Source organism: Paramisgurnus dabryanus, chromosome 7 (assembly GCF_030506205.2).
Source record: "Paramisgurnus dabryanus chromosome 7, PD_genome_1.1, whole genome shotgun sequence".
In the NCBI taxonomy this organism is placed as follows: domain Eukaryota; kingdom Metazoa; phylum Chordata; class Actinopteri; order Cypriniformes; family Cobitidae; genus Paramisgurnus; species Paramisgurnus dabryanus.
Genome location: NC_133343.1, coordinates 31,085,887 through 31,105,072, shown reverse-complemented (window position 1 = coordinate 31,105,072; position 19,186 = coordinate 31,085,887). Strand labels below are relative to the sequence as shown.

At 40.0% G+C, this 19,186-nt stretch overlaps 1 protein-coding gene across 1 annotated transcript; it reads right to left on the bottom strand.

Moving 5' to 3' along the window:
• Positions 1–57: 57 nt before the first annotated feature.
• On the bottom strand, positions 58–17,736 carry nfatc2b (nuclear factor of activated T cells 2b). The gene is made up of 10 exons (XM_065279483.2): positions 17,515–17,736; positions 15,746–16,607; positions 13,145–13,313; positions 11,198–11,400; positions 10,339–10,511; positions 9,883–10,026; positions 4,085–4,140; positions 3,870–4,002; positions 3,205–3,762; positions 58–352 (listed from the first exon to the last, which is right to left on the bottom strand). Exons 1-10 carry the CDS (start codon positions 17,615–17,617, stop codon positions 306–308), a joined length of 2,448 nt encoding a protein of 815 aa, XP_065135555.2. The 5' UTR covers positions 17,618–17,736; the 3' UTR covers positions 58–305.
• Positions 17,737–19,186: the final 1,450 nt, after the last annotated feature.

Below are 19,186 nucleotides of genomic sequence, written 5' to 3'. Positions count from 1 at the left end.
TTCTTGGTTCTTCAAATTGCAAATGTTAACACCCTCAGCACTTAATACAACTCACAGTTACATTAAAATGCCTTTATTGCACATTTTACAATTTAAATGCACATTGATAAATAGATCTATTTGATTGATAGAAAAGCAATATGTTAATAATAAAAACAAATAAAGTTACCTCTAAAGTTAATTGCATAATGAAAATTCCTTCATTTTTACAAATAGTAACTTTACAGATATGATAAACAGCATTTGAAACAGATATGAAAGCCTAGGCAGACAGCACAGATAAGATCACGTTCCCGTCCATGGCATCAGAAATCATTTTTATGAACAAGGTCCTTTCTTATAACAGCATTCACTGTGGGGAAAAGGAAAGTATAAATAAATATTATTTAAATTAATATTTTTGCCATAAATATGATAACATGATTCATATTATTTTGCAGCAAAGTTCACTAAAAGCAGATGTTTGAGAAATGAACAGCGGTAGTCGGTGCGGTCTGCGTCAATACCACAGACTGTCCGCTAGTCGGCAGCAGAGAGACAGCAGCGTTTATTAAAACTTCAAATGCAGGTCGAGTTTCCTGTTGTTCTGCAGACACGAGATCAGTGGGCTAAAAACGGAAACTTTTTAGTCTATATTTAGAAGCAGGGGACACAAGGGGTTGCTTTTTTACAGGTATAATGAAGTTTTAAATAGAAACCAAAGCGTTGGCGCGATGCTTTGTAACGCCCACATCAGCCACCACAAATACAAACAACTGCCTGATGGTGCGATATAAAAATATCACTGATGACATCAACTTAACATTTACACCCCTGCCGAAAAAACAATAACCATCACAAAAAGCTGATAGATTTACTTACCTATAAACTGTAGCGTACTACATAATACTATAGTACACAATTACAGTAATATACAGTGCTAAGTATACTAGGCAGTATTTTTCATGTAGGATGTTATTTGCCAGATGTGAACACCATTAAATCTTACTGGAATAATACCCACTACATAAATAAATTTGTAATGTTATAAATAGTAAGTTTATAATGTTCTTGTAAAAGAAATAATTCAAATGTGCATTAAATTGTTTTTCAGCAGAGACGATATAAACAACAAAACGAGTTTATTCACGAGTGCCTTTTTGATTGAACTGAATGCTTTCCTATGCGATCAATAGTCTGCCCTCTTTTACTTTGTGTTTTAGATGTGGTAAGAGCTCAATATTTAACAGAACCAGGGCAGTGACCCATATAATGCAGGCGGATGAGTGCGGCATACATTTGTGACGTCACAATCCTATACTAACACATACACCTTAACAATAAAACAAATATCAGCCATTACGTGACAATGCATTAAAACTATTTGATAATTTGTTTATAATCAAGCATCCTAAAAAGAATGGACTTTTATATATGTTGCTTGTACATTTGCAAAGCACAACAATTTATGTTAAAACTATTTAAAGTTACTCATTTGTCGTTTGAGTGTAAAGAACGTGCTATTCGCGCGTAGTGGACGCTTGAACATATGAGTTCACTTGCTTTATTCGCGCGTGAAATTTTAGTCATGCAAGAAATTCACTGGGAAATTCGTGTCATGGGTGGGGCTTCTGCGACTCTGCTGAGACTCCGCCACTCCACTCGCTTCCTGTAATCACGTCACTATTACAGCAAGTTCCTGATTGGTTAACGCGGCGCAGAAATCCGCAGAAGTTCAGATTTTCCATTCGCGGGTTTCCCGCGGCAAGGCTCAGTTCCGCGCCATTTGCACCACGCTTACCGCGTGTACAGTGTTGCAGGATGCCTAATCGCGTCTTTGCATTGACTTAACATGTAAATCAGCCGCGCATGCGCTTCTACCGCGGCTGGTGTAAACACAGATACCAGCCGTGGTAGAGGCGGCAAAAACCCGTTATCCGCGCGTAGTTGGACGCTTGAACATTTCAGTTTACGCGCGTCTTTCGCGTGTGAAATTCTAGTCATTCAAGACATTCACACGGAAATTCACATCATGGAAGGGGCTTCTGCGACTCTGCTGAGACTCCGCTTGCTTTCTGTAATCACGTCACTACTACAGCAAGGTCCTGATTGGTTAACGCGGTGTGGAAATCCACAGAGTTCAGATTTTTTGAACTTGAGCGTTTCCTGCGGCAACGCTCAATTCGCGCGGAACGCGCCATCCGCACTGCGCTTACCGCGTGTACCGCGCCGCAGGATGCCTAATCGCGTCTCTGCCGCGGCTGGGTGGGGCTTCTGCGACTCTCCTGAGACTCCACCACTCCGCTCGCTTCCTGTAATCATGTCACTACTTCAGCAAGGTCCTGATTGGTTACCACATGATGCATCTCCTAATCGCATCTTTGAATTGAATTAACATGTAAATCACTGCGGTTGCCGCGTCTATCGTGTCTGGTGTGAACCCTGCATAACGGGCACCTTGCCAAATTTTTAGCAGCGTATCAGTTCTACGCGGACTGGAAGCACTGTAATTGGTCCACTAGAACCCCTCCCGTCAGGTAAAAACTGCGTCATAGGTACATCCGGTGCGACAGTGAGAACAAACACAGACCAAGTTGAGGAGTGATTTAAACAGCAACATTAGTCGCTGTTTATTTACTTCCATCACTGCTGGCCATCTCAAAACATACACAACAAGGAATTATGTTGTGACTAAAAAAAATTATCTATATAAATCCATAGCTATGTTATATTTTAGCATCTTTGGTTTGTAGACTAGAGTTTGCAGAAATGTTCTTCTTGATGTCTCACCTTGAAACTTAAAGGAACAGTATGTAAGAAATGTATATCAATGAATCATAAAATGGCCCTGATATGTCACTAGACATTAAGAAATCATTTTCATTTCAAATACTTTTATCACTGACAACAGTAGTCTGGCCAGGATATTGTCATGTAAAAATGTTTATGTTGTCATGTGTATTGGCCACCAGTTGTGTGATTGCAGTACCAGCTTTAGCCACAAGTCCAAGTTGTCCATTCCAAAAACGTGATATAAAATAAAAGTTTGATTTTCTAATGCAAAAATGTATTATGCTGGACCAATTATATTTATGTCTACAAAAATATCAAAACTTCTAAGCATGCACCAATAAGATTTTTAAGATCACGAGAGTCAGTCTACTGACCCTACACATTTAAAAGGTAATGTATCATAGCATTAACAGAGTTGAGATGTCTACAAACCATCATCAAGGTAGGCCTGATCCAGGTTTTCCTGCTTTACGGTGAGCCTCACAGGACTGCAGGTTCTCTGATGTTGAATGGGCAGATAGGTCTGTTGATGACTGTGAACCGGTGGAGATCTCCCTGTGGTCGGGGACGCCCGTGAGACGTACGCCTTCTGATGGCCTACAGTCGAGCAGAGCTCTGACACATCAAGGGTCGGAAACATCGAGGCGGCCGCTTGGATGGCGTCACTCACTGCGGTGTTCTGGTAGATGTTAGGGCCATACTGAGACAGCGAGGTTGAGCCACGTGTGGTCGACATACAGGAAGCGTGACCTGGGGAGCTGCTGTGACTCACTGGCACCGGACGCTCCAGCTGGTATTGTGCAGGTGGGTGTTGATAATGGGTGGAAGGGTACACACCCGAGTGAGGCCGCTGATAGGACGGCCCGCTTGACAACATACAGCCATCGGCCAAACGACAAGAGGGTGGAGAAACACCCATAACAGGACGCATAGTACAGGCGAACTGGGCATACTGGTACTCCTCCACAGGCTCTGCCTTAATCTGTGGCACTGAGGAGAAAGTCAAGTCAAGGGCAAGGTGAACAGGAAGTAATAAAATATAAATAATAATAATAATATATTAACTATTAATATATAATAAAAATCACATCTCTCACCTGACAGTGGTGTGTATGTGAAGTGTTGAGGTTGACTGCATTTCTTCTTGCCGTTCAGCACATGAAAGCTGACTTTAGCTGGGTGGTAGATGTTGGGATCCCGATATGGAGGGACTTCCAAGAAAAGCAAGTTCTGTAAAGAAGACGACTTGTATGAACTATTTAAACCTTGTAATTACAAAATATTACTACCATGAATGGTCGAAAACACTTACAGTTGTGCTTTTGTCTCTATAAACTTTGGCTTCAGTCTCCCAAATCTGCAAGTCAGCTAAGACAAGAAAATGATCATTACTATCTGACAACAGCAAAAACATCAGACATTTAAGATTTAACTTTTGCACAAACCTGAACATGTTAAAGAAAAAAGTGAGTGAAGCTTGTCCATGCAAAACTCCTTTCTTATGATGCTATGGCATTAGGAGACATTGTTGGCTTGTTGCTGTGTGGTTGCTAGGGTATTCTGGCTGGTTGCTAGGGTTTTCTGACTGATTGCTAGGGTCTTCTGACATGATGCTATGCTTTTCTGGTTGCTAGGGTACTCTGGCTGGTTACAAATGGCGCTTTTCCATTGCTTAGTACCCCACGGTTTAGTTTAGTTTGGGTCGGGTCAGCTTACTTTTGGGAGCTTTTCCATCGGGTGTAGTACGTAGTACCCGATACTTTTTTAGTACCAACTCGGTTGGGGTTCCAAGCGACCCGAGCTGATACCAAACGTGACGCGAAAACACTGTAGGTCACTGATTGGTCTGAGAGAATCATCACTGCAGCGTCATCGCTATAATGTAGATTAGCTTTACGTGTGCTAGGCTAGCTTTCGCTGTCTCGAGCAAAAATTTTGTCATCTGTGCTCTGCTATAAGTTCCCAAACTCTCGAACAAACATCCACAGGTTGAGAATCAGTTTTTCCAAACTTGCAGTTTGCGGCAGAACATTCGCAACGAGCACGTCAGCATTATATGCTTAATGCAACTTCAATGAGGGTCAGCGGAGCGCCGTCAACTGACGCCGCGGTGTTTGAACAGAAACTGTCATGTGAGACTGAGGTAACGTTAGTGATAAACGCGATGTGCAAACATCTATTTGTGGTGGCCAATTTTAATTTTGTGGCGGACTGAGAAATAATAAATGTATGGGAATGTACAACGGCGCTCTCACTTGTATGATGTCACAGCAGTAGGAAGCGCAAATATAACGACACGCCTATAATCCCTCCCACTGCGAAGTGTTAGTAAACTCGATGGAAAAGCTAACCACGCCAAAGTGAGGTGAGCTGACCCGACCCAAACTAAACTAAACCGTGGGGTACTATGCAATGGAAAAGCGCCATAAGGTATTCTGGCTGGTTGCTAAGGTGTTCTAGTGGTTGGTGGGGTATTCTGGCTGGTTTCTAGAGCATTCTGGCTGGTTGCTAGGGTATTCTGGCTGGTTGCAAGAGTATTCTGACTGGTTGCTAAGGTGTTCTTGCTGGGGAGTAACATATTTTGGCCGGTTGCTAGGGTGTTCTAGTTGGTTGCTGGGGTATTCTGGCTGGTTGCAAGTGTATTCTGGCTGGTTGCTAGGGTGTTCTAATTAGTTGCTGGGAATTCTAGCTGGTTGTTTGGGTATTCTGGCTTGTTGCTAGAGTATTCTAGTTGGTTGCTAGGGAATTGTAGTTGCTGGGGTATTCCAGGTGGTTGCTTGAGTATTTTGGCTGGTTGCTATTGTGTTCCAACAGGTGGCTACAGTATTCTGACTAGTTGGTGGGGTGTTCTGGCTGGTTGCTAAAGTATTTTGTCTGGTTGCTGGGGTGTTCTGATGGGTTGCTAGTGCATTCTGGCTTGTTGCCAGGCTATTCTGACTGGTTGCTAATGTGTTCTTGCTGGTGACTAACATATTATGGCTGGTTGCTAGGGTGTTCTAGGTAGTTGCTGGGGAATTCTAGCTGGTTGCTTGGGTATTCTGGCTTGTTGCTAGAGTATTCTGGTTGGTTGCTAGGGTGTTCTGGCTGGTTGCAAGGGAATTGTACTTGCTGGGGTTTTCTAGCTGGTTGTTTGGATATTCTGGCTGGTTGCTATTGTGTTCCAACAGGTGGCTACAGTATTCTGACTAGTTGCTGGAGTGTTCTGATGGGTTGCAAGGGTATTCTGGCTGGTTGCTAAAGTATTTTGTCTGGTTGCTGGGGTGTTTTGATGGGTTGCTAGGGTGTTCCAACAGGTGGCTACAGTATTTTGACTAGTTTCTAGGGTTTTCTGGCTGGCTGCAAGAGTATTCTGGCTGGTTGCTAAGGTGTTCTTGCTGGTGGCTAACATATTCTGGCTGGTTTCAAGGGTATTCTGGCCAGTTGCTAGGGTGTTTTAGCTAGTTGCTGGGGTATTCTAGTTGGTTGCTGGGGTATTCTGGCTGGGTGCTAGGGTATTTAGGTAGCTGTTGGAGAATTCTAGCTGGTTGCTTGGGTAATCTGGCTTGTTGCTAGATAATTCTGGTTGGTTGCTAGAGTATTCTGCATGGTTGCAATGGTGTTGTAATTGCTGGGGTATTCTAGTCGGTTGCTGGGGTATTCTGGCTGGCTGCTAGGGTGGAACAACAGGTTGCTAAAGTATTATGACAAGTTGCAAAGTTATTCTGGCTCATTGCTAGGGTGTTATGGGTGGTTGTCAAGAAATTGTTCGGTCAGTGTTAAGCACTTGCTATTGTGTTCTTTGTGGTCACTACTGTAGTGTCAAACGGTTTGGGTTCACCTTTGCATTTTAAGTATGGTACACAACTTAGTATGCACCACTACATTTGTGCCTTCTCAGTACTTATGTCTGATTTATCATCTTGCCGGTCTGTGACGTGAGAGAAGTTTCATGTGTAGTGGATGTAACTCCCACTGTCCCGCTGTGTTACTTCTGTTATGTGATGAACACTCAGAATACAGCAGAGGAAAGAGATTGTATCTCTGCAGAGCAAAACCACATCCTCTCGAACACCATCGCTCACCTCAATGGAAAGTGAAGCCAAACACTGCGTCAGATGGTGTGGGTCGTTTCTATAGGATCTTAATGCAGTTGTTTGCTTTTATATAACGCTTTCATCTTTTTTTTGGCCCTGTGCAATAATAGATTTGACCTTTGCTGCATGCAATTTTTGACGTTATTGATATTTCAGATAACTTTTGATGTGTTTTTCCACAATTTTGCCATTTTTTCGCATTCTTTTTATATTGATTAGTTTGTTTGCATTAATTCTGTAAACTTAAGAGCGCTAATAACTCTGTTTTCATCATTTGGAGCATGAATAAAGTTTTAATACCGTTTAAAAGATCTAAATGAAACAAGGATTGGTAACATTACATACAGTGTGTAGGTGTAGTCGCTGAGGTTTGACAGGGGTACGTAGTGTGTGCAAGCTGTTTTGCAAGCCTTATCTCTTTTTTCGCTCTTGTGCTGTTGCAAAGGTTGGCCAAACCAGACTGCAGTCTAACATGCAATCTCTCACCTCCAGCTAGGACCTCCATTTTCAGGATATGCAAATCACAATAATATGACTTCAAACAAATCGTATGCTAATGTTCTCCACACATGACAGATAATGTCTGAAGAAGTCAAATATTAAAAAAGGTACGTGTGCATGTTCGGAGCAGTTAACACGCTACAGAACAAACTTTATGTTTGTTATTTATGACTTTTTTGAAGTTCTACTGAAACTTTTTGTGACACTGATCAGCCATAGTGTTTGTTTTGTTATTTACTATTTTCTACATAAAATCCTTCTACATCATGTAAAGAACATTTTGAAGATTGAAATCAAACTTTGATCATTAGATTATGAGACTTAACCTGAATTTCACAGACACATTGAGGTCACATTTTTCCATGTACAGTAAGTGAGATAAGGGTTTTTACTTACTGATTTTACACCTTTACTGATTCTTTTTGAGTAAAATTGCAGACATTTGGTATATTTTAGCCACTTCTAGTAAATGAACGGTTCACCAGTATCTTATATATAATGCGAAAATATAATGCGGTGTCCAGACTCTCACATCAGTAACTGTTCAACCCTGAAATCAGACCTGGCCTTTGAATTTAATAAGATTTCGTTCAGTAAGCTTTAAGTTTTCAGCCATAAACAGATTTTACATTTAAAAACTTGGACTACAGTGAAAAGTTATACAGATTTTGTTTACAATTTTTTTATTTTCATATGCTTTCAAAGAAACTTGCATGTTTTCGGAAAGACATGAGAGGGAATTTAGGATGACAGAATGTACAAAGCAGTACGAAGCAGTCAAAATATGTGTTCGGAGCGTCATGTAAACCATGTGCATCATGCTTCTTGTCAAAATAAGTGCCTGCTGCACACGCATCGAAATATGATAAAAGAGACGCTCACTTTCACAAAATACACTAACTTAACACTAAACTTTGATTACACATGAGATTAAGCAATCTAGCAAACGCAAGCATCTCTTTTATCATAAACCCTTTAGACATGTGTGGAGCAGGCACTTATTTTGACAAGATGCATGATGCACATGGTTCACATGACGTGCCAAACACATATTTTTATATGACGAACCACACACATGACGGACTAAATACATGTTGTGACAAGCTTCCCAAAAAAAAGTCACCGGTCGCCACTGGTACAAAGTTAAGGCTGATTTATACTTCTGAATCAGACATACGATGTAGGTCGTACGTAGCCTGACGTGCAACTTTCTGAATATATAACAACGCATTAATTCCACGAGGACCGCAAACGCTGTGATTGGTCTGAACCTCTCCCTCAGATAAAAAATAAATGGGTTTATGACAGTAAAATCAAAGAAGTTGAAAAGCAATATTAAAGCAACACTAAAGAGTTTTTGCTCTTTGCTCCCCCTACAGGTTGGAAGCGGAATTGTCCATTACCACTGTCGAAAATAATTTTTCACCTCCTCCGAAATAAAACCCTTCCTTTTCTTTGCAGGCTCCGCCATGATGACAATTGAAAAGCTGCATGAATGCTAGGTAATGGTATCTTTCTTTTCTATGTACCTGCCGAGTATGCTCCACCCACAGCCTGCAGGATGCTCCACTGCCGTAAAGCAAGTTTTTGTAGTTTTCACTCGAACTACAGGACCGCGACCCGACGGTTGGAAACTTCTTTAGTGCGGTTTTGGCCGATAGAGGGCTGCAAAGCGAATGTGAAAGTGCCGTTCACTCTGTTTTGAGTTTTTTGGAAACATTATTTTAAGGTAAAAAACTCTTTGTGTTGCTTTAAACAACTTACAGTCTTATTTACGTCAATCACTGCTGAAGGTTCTCCAACAACGTACACAACAAGCTTTAGATTTTGCATTGATATGGTGTATAAATGGACACGGCCTACTAGTAATCTGCATGGTAATTGCACATTGACACGAGCAATGACGCAGAAACCTGTAAAGCCAGAAGGTCCAATGCAGAAGCATAAATCAGCTTTAGGTGAACCGACCCCTCTCAGGGGCTAATCACACCAATCGCGTTTTAAACGCTTGGAAACACAAGGCGCGACGCACTGACTTTTTAAAAAAAAGAGCAGTGCGACGCTGCTTTTTATTTTGCTAAGCAACCACCGAGTCATCTGTCTTGTCAATCAAATATTGAAACGTGAGCGCTCTTTTGCTGTTAACGGTCATATTAGCAGAAACTTTAAAAAGAGGGCGCTTGCTCTGACCTTGTTTGAGGGTGAGAGGTGCACAAACACGCAGGAGAGAGAGTGAGCGAGTGGAGTCCGGTTCTTCAAAGCAACTGTAAACTTCCCTCACCACAACGTAAGGCCCGCCTCTCCCCTCATTCGATTGGACAATGGAAAGACGCGAATGACGTCAGGCGCTTCTCCGCTCTCAGCGCTCCTTCAATGGCGCGTGCTGCGGCCGGCGGCAAAAACCGCAAGGCGCTCAGCGTGCATAAACAGCGCGCAAACGCTCCCTGCCCATAGAATATCATTCAAAAAAGGCGCCTGCAACTGCCATAAACGCTTTTGGTGTGATTGGTCCCTCACTCATGCTTAATCTACTCACCACCACGTGTTTTCTCAAAGAAGATGACTCTGGATTCAGAAGTGAAGTTCTGACCACTGAGAATCATCTGAAGTCCACCCAGAACCGAGCAGTGGTCCAAATCCTGACGCTCTACTCCAGGCTGCTCATGGGCCGACCTTTGAGCTGGAACATAAACCATTAACACATTTAACATGAAAAATGCAACGCTGTGTGCGGTGAAATAAAACAAATCACTCAATTGTTTGTCTCAGTTTAAAAGCATCTGCTACATGCATAAATGGAAATGAAATGTAAATGATATACACGAACTGACAAAGTTTGGCCATTCTTCTTTACTATTACATTCAAGAGCATTGAGTGTAAGATCATCAAACTTTTTATAAGATAATTTTAAGAGCATGAAAAACAAGTGTGTCCAAACTCTTGGCTTGTATTAAAATTGAAAAAAGTTGTTTAAAAAATTGTAAAGCGTACAGCATTCGATGGTATGTGAGGCCACTTGGAGAGAGAGCCACTGTCCTGAAGGCTGGGGAACATGGACACGGAAGACCAGCCTCACGCGAGTGTTTTTACGTCCAATATCCGTTTCTCCTTTCCTTAACTCGATGTCGGCGTTCCTCAGCTTTAGGATACCAGCACAGTCAATTCTGAAGACGTCAACACACGACAAAGCTCACAAAACAATTACAAACGTGTCAAATCTAAGAGCATATTCTGATTAAAGAGCATGATTATGATTAATCCACTTTTACAAGGTATTTGAACATAAATGTCTTTTTTAATCCCCATTAAACCAAAGCAGTCTCATTAGACATGCTGTTTTGATTCTCTTGTTAATGTGATGTCACACTGATACAGCCCCACCCACAGCCACTGACTGACAGGTTAATTTTACCCAAAAGCTTTTCTAAATGTGTTTGTTAGCATGCTGTAGCGCACATGCGGGTAAAGAGATACTATCATATCAGACTGAATTCACAGAATTCAAATCTATTTTTAACCAAAAGCGTTCACTGAGGAGCTTTAGCTCATTTGCATAAAGGTACACACATGAAAACAGCGCTTTTATGCTCCCACCCAAATAGGGGCATTTTGGACATGATATAATAAATGATCTGTGAGCTCAAAAACGAGTCAATTTTTCTCTATCCCTGATATATGCCTATGGACAGCGATCCCAAAGCTTTTCTAATGCTACAATATTCAAAATTTTCACACCTTTATGGGAAATCAAGCATGCAAATAACTTACTTGTAATCGTTTTAAAATATTATGGTGAAATCTGACAATTTGCATACCAGGACAAATGATATATGAACATCTGAGCTCTTACATGGCACGCATGTTCTCTTTGGGATCCAGGGGCATCTCTAGAACCTTGGTCCCGTTCTGCATGCGTTCTTGACTGCTGGTGGTCACGGTTTTGCCGGTGATGCGGTGGACCTGGTAGAAGGCGTGAGGTCTGAGATTTCTTTCGTCAGAGGTACCGATGAAGACCTGAAGAACCAGCGGCTCTCTACCGCTATAACCTAGTAACTGAGACAATGCATTGACCACAGTTTATATACAGTACGAACGAGACTTAAGTCAAGAGTAAATTAATATTTATTATAGTATACAAGAGATCCCATGTTTGTCAACAAGTCAAATTTAGGTAGTAGACGTAATATATTAAATATTCGTAATATAATAATTATTTTAATTTATATAGAACTTATTCAGTATTATCCAAATGTCAAAAACAATGTTACGGGTTTCTGAGCTTCTCATAGATGGTACTAGAAAGGAAAACTATATTTGGATTTGTCTACAAAATAAATAAAGCTGAATAAATAAGCTTTTCATTGATGTATGGTTTGTACAATATTTAAAAATGTTTTAATGTTTAAAAAGGTGCAAAAAAATTTAAATATTGAGAAAACCGTTGTCCCAATGAAGTCCTTAGCAACACATATTACGAATTATAAATAAAGTTTTTATATTTTTAGGGTAGAAATTTACAAAATATCTTCATGGAACATGATTTTTACTTATTAATATCTTAATGAATTCAGGTAACATTGATACAATGTATTGTTGACTACTGCTACAAATATGCTTGTGCGACTTATCACATATATATTTTTATTACTATTTGCTAAACCAAATTCTAGCAATAATATAAGAAATAAAAGATAGCAGAATGAGAGACGAAACATTGTTCATGTGACATATTTGCTTAGACAAAACCACAGATCCTCATTTTCCTAATTGTGGACACACGGCGCCGCAACCGGGAAGTAGCGTCACCACTATAATTGTGTAATCTCTCTCTCTGCTTCTTATCGACCTCTTTACAACAAAAGTTTCGTCAACACACTTTCAGGTCGATCGATCGTTCCTCCAACCCTTCTGGCGATGATCATTTTTATTATTATCCTTTATTTAACCAAGAAAATCTTGCTATCTCTTCTTACAGAAAGACCTGGGGCCTCATTTATAAAGCCTGCGTACGCACAGATTTGATCGTAAAGTGTGTGTGGGTGAAAATCCACGGCAAAGTCCATATTTATAAAAACCGTCTTTGACGTGGAAAAGTCCTTAGCGCCACGTCAGGGTCTGAGCAGACATACGCACTTTTGCTTGTCTGATTGCTGCAGGTTATGGAAATATAAGCTATTCTTGCTGTTTGAAATTCGGTTTAAACATTGACAAGCGCTTTTTATATGTCTGACATTAATTACGCATCGTTTAAAGGCGGAGATCTGAAACTGCTCGGCTGCGCACACAAGTTCAAGTTTATTTCTGATTTATAGATTTGAAAGGGGTACGCGCGTTTTCTGCGCGTACGTTCGGTTTATGAATCACACGTACGCATTTTTGTGAAATGATCGTAAGATCAAATTTAGGATGGTTTTTTCGCAGCATTTTATAAATGAGGCCCCTGGTCAAGATGGCAGCACAACAACGTAACAATACTTCAAAATTGATTAATAAAATCCAATTATAAAAACATGTACAGGGGTCCTTTAAAACATTATACAATAGACCTGATTCTGACCATACCCTAGGGACTATTGGCCCAATACAGAAACCAAATCTAGTTTGTATTAAAAAAAAAATAAAAAAATGTAAATGTGGGAGCATAATTTGTCTAAAAAAGAAAATAGATTTTACAAGACATTCTTCAGAATTCTCACATTCACTCAGCACATCCTCACAAAACCCCAAAAAACAAACTCTTCCCCCTCCCACTCGTTTTCTGTTTCCTTTAAATAATGTGCCTTAGTCCTGAGTTTACCTGAACGACCGGATGGCTGCTGGAAGATGCTTTGACCGCACCCCGACTCCCCTCCGTCTCATAGTGAGCCCGGTGGTGCTGTCTGGGCTGAACCTCGATTCTGAGCTCATATTGATCGATCCTGCTGGGCAGAGGCCAATCCAGTGCAGGCAGGGCAGACACGGGCATACTGACCATTGGAATAAACAACACAGATTACTCATTTCAAAAAGGTTTAAACGTGCAAGATGTTACGTTTGCATGATATTAAACCTTGGACTATTCTGCTTTAAAAATTCTTTCATTTGCTCAGAAATAACTCTTTTATAGCTTATAACATTCATGATTTATTTAAAGGGGACATTTCCCAAGACTTTATTAAAGGTGCAGTGTGTAATTTTTAGAAGGATCTCTTGACAGAAATGCAAAATAATATACAAAACTATATTATCAGGGTTGTATAAAGACCTTTTATAATGAACCATTATGTTTTTATTACCTTAGAATGAGACGTTTTTATCTACGTACCGAGGGTCCCCTTACATGGAAGTCGCCATTTGTGCCGCCATGTTTCTACAGAAGCCGTTAACGGACAAACTTTTTTACTAAGTTGTCTCCGAAGATGACATGTTTGTCCGGTGGTGGCTACCGTAGCTTCTAAAAGCGAGGAATGAGCAGTGAACTGAGCCATTAGATGCAATTCGCAACCTCACCACGAGATGCCGCTAAAATGTACACACTGCACCTTTAAAGATGTTAAATAAATCTTTGGTGTCCCCAGTAGTGCTGCCTCACGATTACTCGCGACTAATCGTTTTCAGAATAAAGGTTTTTGTTTACATAATATATGTGTGTCTGTGTGTATAATAATTATGTATAAATACACACACACACACTCACACACATGTATATAATAAAGAAACATTTGCATGATGTGTATATACATGTTTATATTTATATATAATCTATATTATATATAAATATAGATATTTATTATATAAATATATTTGTTTCTTAAAATTATACATATGTGTGTGTGTATTTATATAAACATAATTATTATAAACAGTACACACGCATATATTATGTAAGAAAAATTTTTTATTCTGCAAACGATTAGTCGCGACTAATCATGAGGGAGCCCCAGAGTTCTTATGTGAAGTTTTAGCTCAAAATACTCCATAGATAATTTATTGTATCATGTTAAAATTGCCACTTTGTAGGTGTGAACCAAGGTGTGTCCTTTTAAATGCAAATGAGCTGATCTCTGCACTAATGGCGCTTTTCCATTGCATAGTACCCCACGGTTTAGTTTAGTTTGGGTCGGGTCAGCTTACTTTTGGGAGCTTTTCCATTGGGTGCAGTGGATACAATACTTTTTTTCGTACCACCTCGGTTGGGGTTCCAAGCAACCCGAGCTGATACCAAACGTGACGCGAAAACACTGTAGGTCACTGATTGGTCTGAGAGAAGCGTCATCGCTATAATGTAAATATTAGCTTTAGCTTACTGCTAGCTTGCGCTGTCTCAAGCAAACCCTTTTAGCGATGAAAAACATCTGCAGGTTGAGAATCCGGGACACCATAACAGTTTTTTCCAGACTTGCAGTTTGTGGCGGCACATTCGCGACGTGCACGTCCGCATTATATATGCTTAAATGCAACTTGAATGAGGCTCAGCGGAGCGCCGTCGACTGACGCCACGGGTCGGGTGTTTGAACAGAAACTGTCATGTGAGACAGAGGTAGTTATAAACGCGATGTGCAAACATCTATTGGTGGTGGCCAATTTTAATTTTGTGGCAGACTGAGAAATAAATGAATGTATGGGAATGTACAACAACGCTCTCACGTGTATGATGTCACAGCAGTAGGCAGCGTAAATATAACGACACGCCTATAATCCCTCCCACTCCGAAGTGATACTAAACTCGATGGAAAAGCTAACCACGCCAAAGTGAGGTGAGCTGACCCAACCCAAACTAAACTAAACCGTGGAGTACTATGCAATGGAAAAGCGCCATAAATGTCAGTGCTGTGGTTGGATGGTGCAGAATAGGGGGTGCTATTATCCCCTTCTGACATCACAAGGGGAGCCAAATTTCGATGACCTATTTTTTTTACATGCTTGCAGTGAATGGTTAACCAACTAAGCTACTGGGTTGATCTTTTTCACATTAGGTTTATAGAAGCACTGGGGACCCAATTATAGCACTTAAACTTGGAAAAGTCATATTTTAATGATATGTCCCCTTTAAGATTCAACATTGTCTCAGATGCCTCACGTTTATTTTTAGGGAAAAGGCCTACTGAGAATTGTTGATATACATTAAGAGTAAGTGATATATAATTGATGCAGATGATGTAAATAATGTAATTTGGATAGAGAAAACAGGCTCTATTGAGATGTTTGACTACTGCAGACTTTTTAACACATTTAGATCATAAACCTCTAAAGGAGACACATGTGAGATTTCTGGGGTGCTGCTTTTGCTCTCTATTCAATCTCATTGCTATCTAGTAGAGAAAAATTAAGATTTTAAAGCAGTCTAATATGTGCGTTTCGCTTGAATTTATGGTTATAACCATAAAGAATTTGGATGAATTGGTGGGTTATTTCTTACCTGCAAACCCCTGCGAGTGTCTGACTGGACCAGTTGGCTGGCATGAAATAGCAAGATTCCACTGTGAAGGCCTTCTTCACGTCAGGCATGGATGAGAAAAGGCCTGCTTGGTTTTCCGTGTAGACAGAATACTCTTGACTGGATCGGACCATCTTCGTAGGGATCGGTTTGGTCAGGCTGCTGCTAAGGTCGTTCAAAGAATCTTCCAGGTTTGGGATATGACCACAGAACTCAGGGGGTTCGTCTCGGCCGCCGCAGGGACTCGGAGACCTCTGGGTCTGGTACTGATAGTAGGTGCGTTTGCCCTGCGGAGAGGCCGAACGAGAACGTGGAGAAGATGAGCGGCGGTCTAGAAAGGTCTCTTCTGTGATGCTGGTGCGAGGCGACGTGTTGGGAGAACCGGAAGCTTGGATGGCCTGGAGAGCTTCCGTCACGGCAGCCATACCTCCTCCTGTGCCCGGTGAGACGCAGGGGGAATATGTTCCCGGGGAACAGCCGTCAGAATGCCAGCTGGTAGACGAGGTGCTGCTGGCCGGGCTGAGGCACTGGGTCTCCCTGTATGGCATGTCGTACCCGGGTACGGTGAGCATGGGTCGATTGATGTCCACGGGGTTGGTGTGGACGTGGTCGCGATGGTGGTGCAGGTCAGAGCAGGTGATCTCAATTCTAGGGCTGTTACCCTGAAGGGCTCCGGGATGGGCGGCGTGCTCGAGAGACTGGCGGAGATCAGATTGCTGGTAGGTGAGAAGGTCATTGGAAGGGAGATGTTGAGAGAGATGTGACACGGGGTCATCGCCGTACGCAGACAGATCTTCATGAGTGCAGGGGGAGGTTCGATTGGTGGAGGCAACAAACTCATCAGCTAAGTAAAAACACATCAATCGTCATTTCACATGCATCGAGATGAATTGGCATTGAGTATCACATATGTAAATCATATGATATTAAATATTGCATTTGTGATGTTTCATCCTGTACAATAATACAGCTCGAAGAAAAACCTCAATGAATGGAAAACAAAACTGTTATGCTGCAGTGAAAGTTTCCACTACATCTTTGGTTTCTCATAATGTGTGCAACTGACTTTTGAACTCCATGCATCCTCAAGTAAAGTGATACCATGTTTTTTATTACTTTGAGTACTTTAAAGTACCATGTATACCATAGTTTATAGTGATTATACAGTAGTTCATAGTGTTTTAAAGTGTACCATAGTTTCCTTTTTTTACACAGCAATTTATTAACTATTTCTATTTATACTTTTTTCCCCAAAAAATATGCATCATTAACATCTAAGTTACTTTTAAAAATGTCTGTAGAAATTAGCAGATTTTGCCAGTAACTTACTTTAGATTTAAGTTGATGTTATTTACTTGCAACAGTTTGTTCAAAGATAAATAAATATTAAACATTAACAAGTCTTTATCTTTACAGAATAAAACAGCCTCATGCAAAGCATGGGAACCAAAATCTGAAGGAAAAAAACAGAAAATGGTTGATGAGTATTTCTGGTTCCCAGAATGCTTTGCATATGTTATTTTATAGTTTATTCTGCAAAAATAAAGACTTCATGTTTAATGTTCATTTAACTTTGAAGTAAATAACATCAATTTAAATCTACAGTAAGTTACTGGCAACTTAACATAACTACACCAGTGCAATAATGATTTAAAAGTATAAAAGTATAAATAATTGCATGTTAAATGGGTATAGAAATGAATGAAGCAATAAATAATACTCGTTTATCATGTTAAGTCCAAAGCACTAACCTTGGTCGTCTGGAGGAACATCATTGCCAGGTTGGTTGTACAGGAAAAGGAAAGGAAAGTCCAGTTCTTCTTGGCCGTCAATGTTTTCGTATGTATTATCCATTGGGCAATGCTTTCAGGCCAACGTTCCTAAAAGAAAACGAGTTTGTTTAATTTGTGGGACGATGGTAAGAAGAGTGCGTCCGTCGCGCGCGCGTTCGGCTCACGGTTTGAGTGCGTGCGCTGTAGTAGATGCGCAAAGTGCTGCAGACGCTTCCTGTTTTAAAAGAAACTCCCTCACAAAACTCAAAAACTCACCGAAACCAAAGTTTAAACATTTATACCACTACTCGACCAGAAATCCACAGAAAATAAATAAATAAATAAATAATCTATTTAATTATAAATGTTGATTCGCTTATGTATGATTTGTTTTTTTATAAATGTACAACCAGCACCACATATCTAACCATAAGGGTTAATATGGGTTTGGCCGTGAAGTTTCACGACCTTATTCAACCTCAGCAACAATCCTAACCTAGGCTATACATCATGAATATTCATTTATTTGTCCATATCCAAGTAATGTAGCCCTGTATTCATTGTATAATTTAGTTTGGCTCTACATAAATGTTTTTATTATTTGTTTACACGAGCTCGAAATCTACCGTTTTTAAATTAAGATGAATTCATTGAAGGAGACACCTGCCGTTTACAAGTCCAATCTCATGTCAATTTACACAACAGCGCCATCTGCTGGACTAAATATTTAAAGTTGACTTGACATTTTAGACAGCAAAGAACTGAAGTGAGTCCATCTTATAATGACATTTTTTTAATTCTGCCTTGTAGGCTTTACTCAGTGTGCATGCGGTATATTTTAACCATAAGCATCACCCACCAAAAAAACTTTTTAGGTGACCTACAATATAAATAGGCCTATGCATAAATAACCAAAACGATATGAAAATGTGCAATAAGATCAGACTTTGTATACTGAAAACACCCAACCACAGTTCCCTTTATACATATTTTTTTCTAACTTATTATTTATGGAAAATAAGATTGTTTCCAACTGCACTTGTGTTCCTGCTATGCCACTTTGGCTCCAAGATTTATACAACTGTTGCTAAGTATGGCTGCTATTTATTACTGGGATTATCACAATTATGTCTGCGTCATTGTGCATATACAGACATTTTTCCTCACTGCAGATTACTTTAATTTATCCTCAGCATAGTAAAGTAGAAAGCAGCTACATGTTATATAGTGTATATTTGTGTAAATCTGATCACTTTTTTCCTGTGTCATCATCTTTGTTGAAAACTAATTTAAGGAAGAAATTTTCAGTTGTGAAACTATTAATGGTTGCATTAGTGGCCAGTGTAAAACCATGGTCAAATGAGCATGCCAGCCAATATTTTTTTATTTAACAGTAATTTACAATATTTAATATATTTTTTTAAATAACATAATTGATCGATACATTGAGTTAAATAGAGCCTTCACTGCATTTTATGTTACTTTAACAAATTAAGTTTAAAAACATATTTTCAACTTGATTTTTTATTACAATTTATGTCAACTTATCACAAATCAAAACTTAAAAAAATAGGTTAAATTGACTTATGAGTTTAAAAAAGTTGAGTTGAATTCACATGTTGTTGTTTAATTATAATGAAGTTGTTTAAAC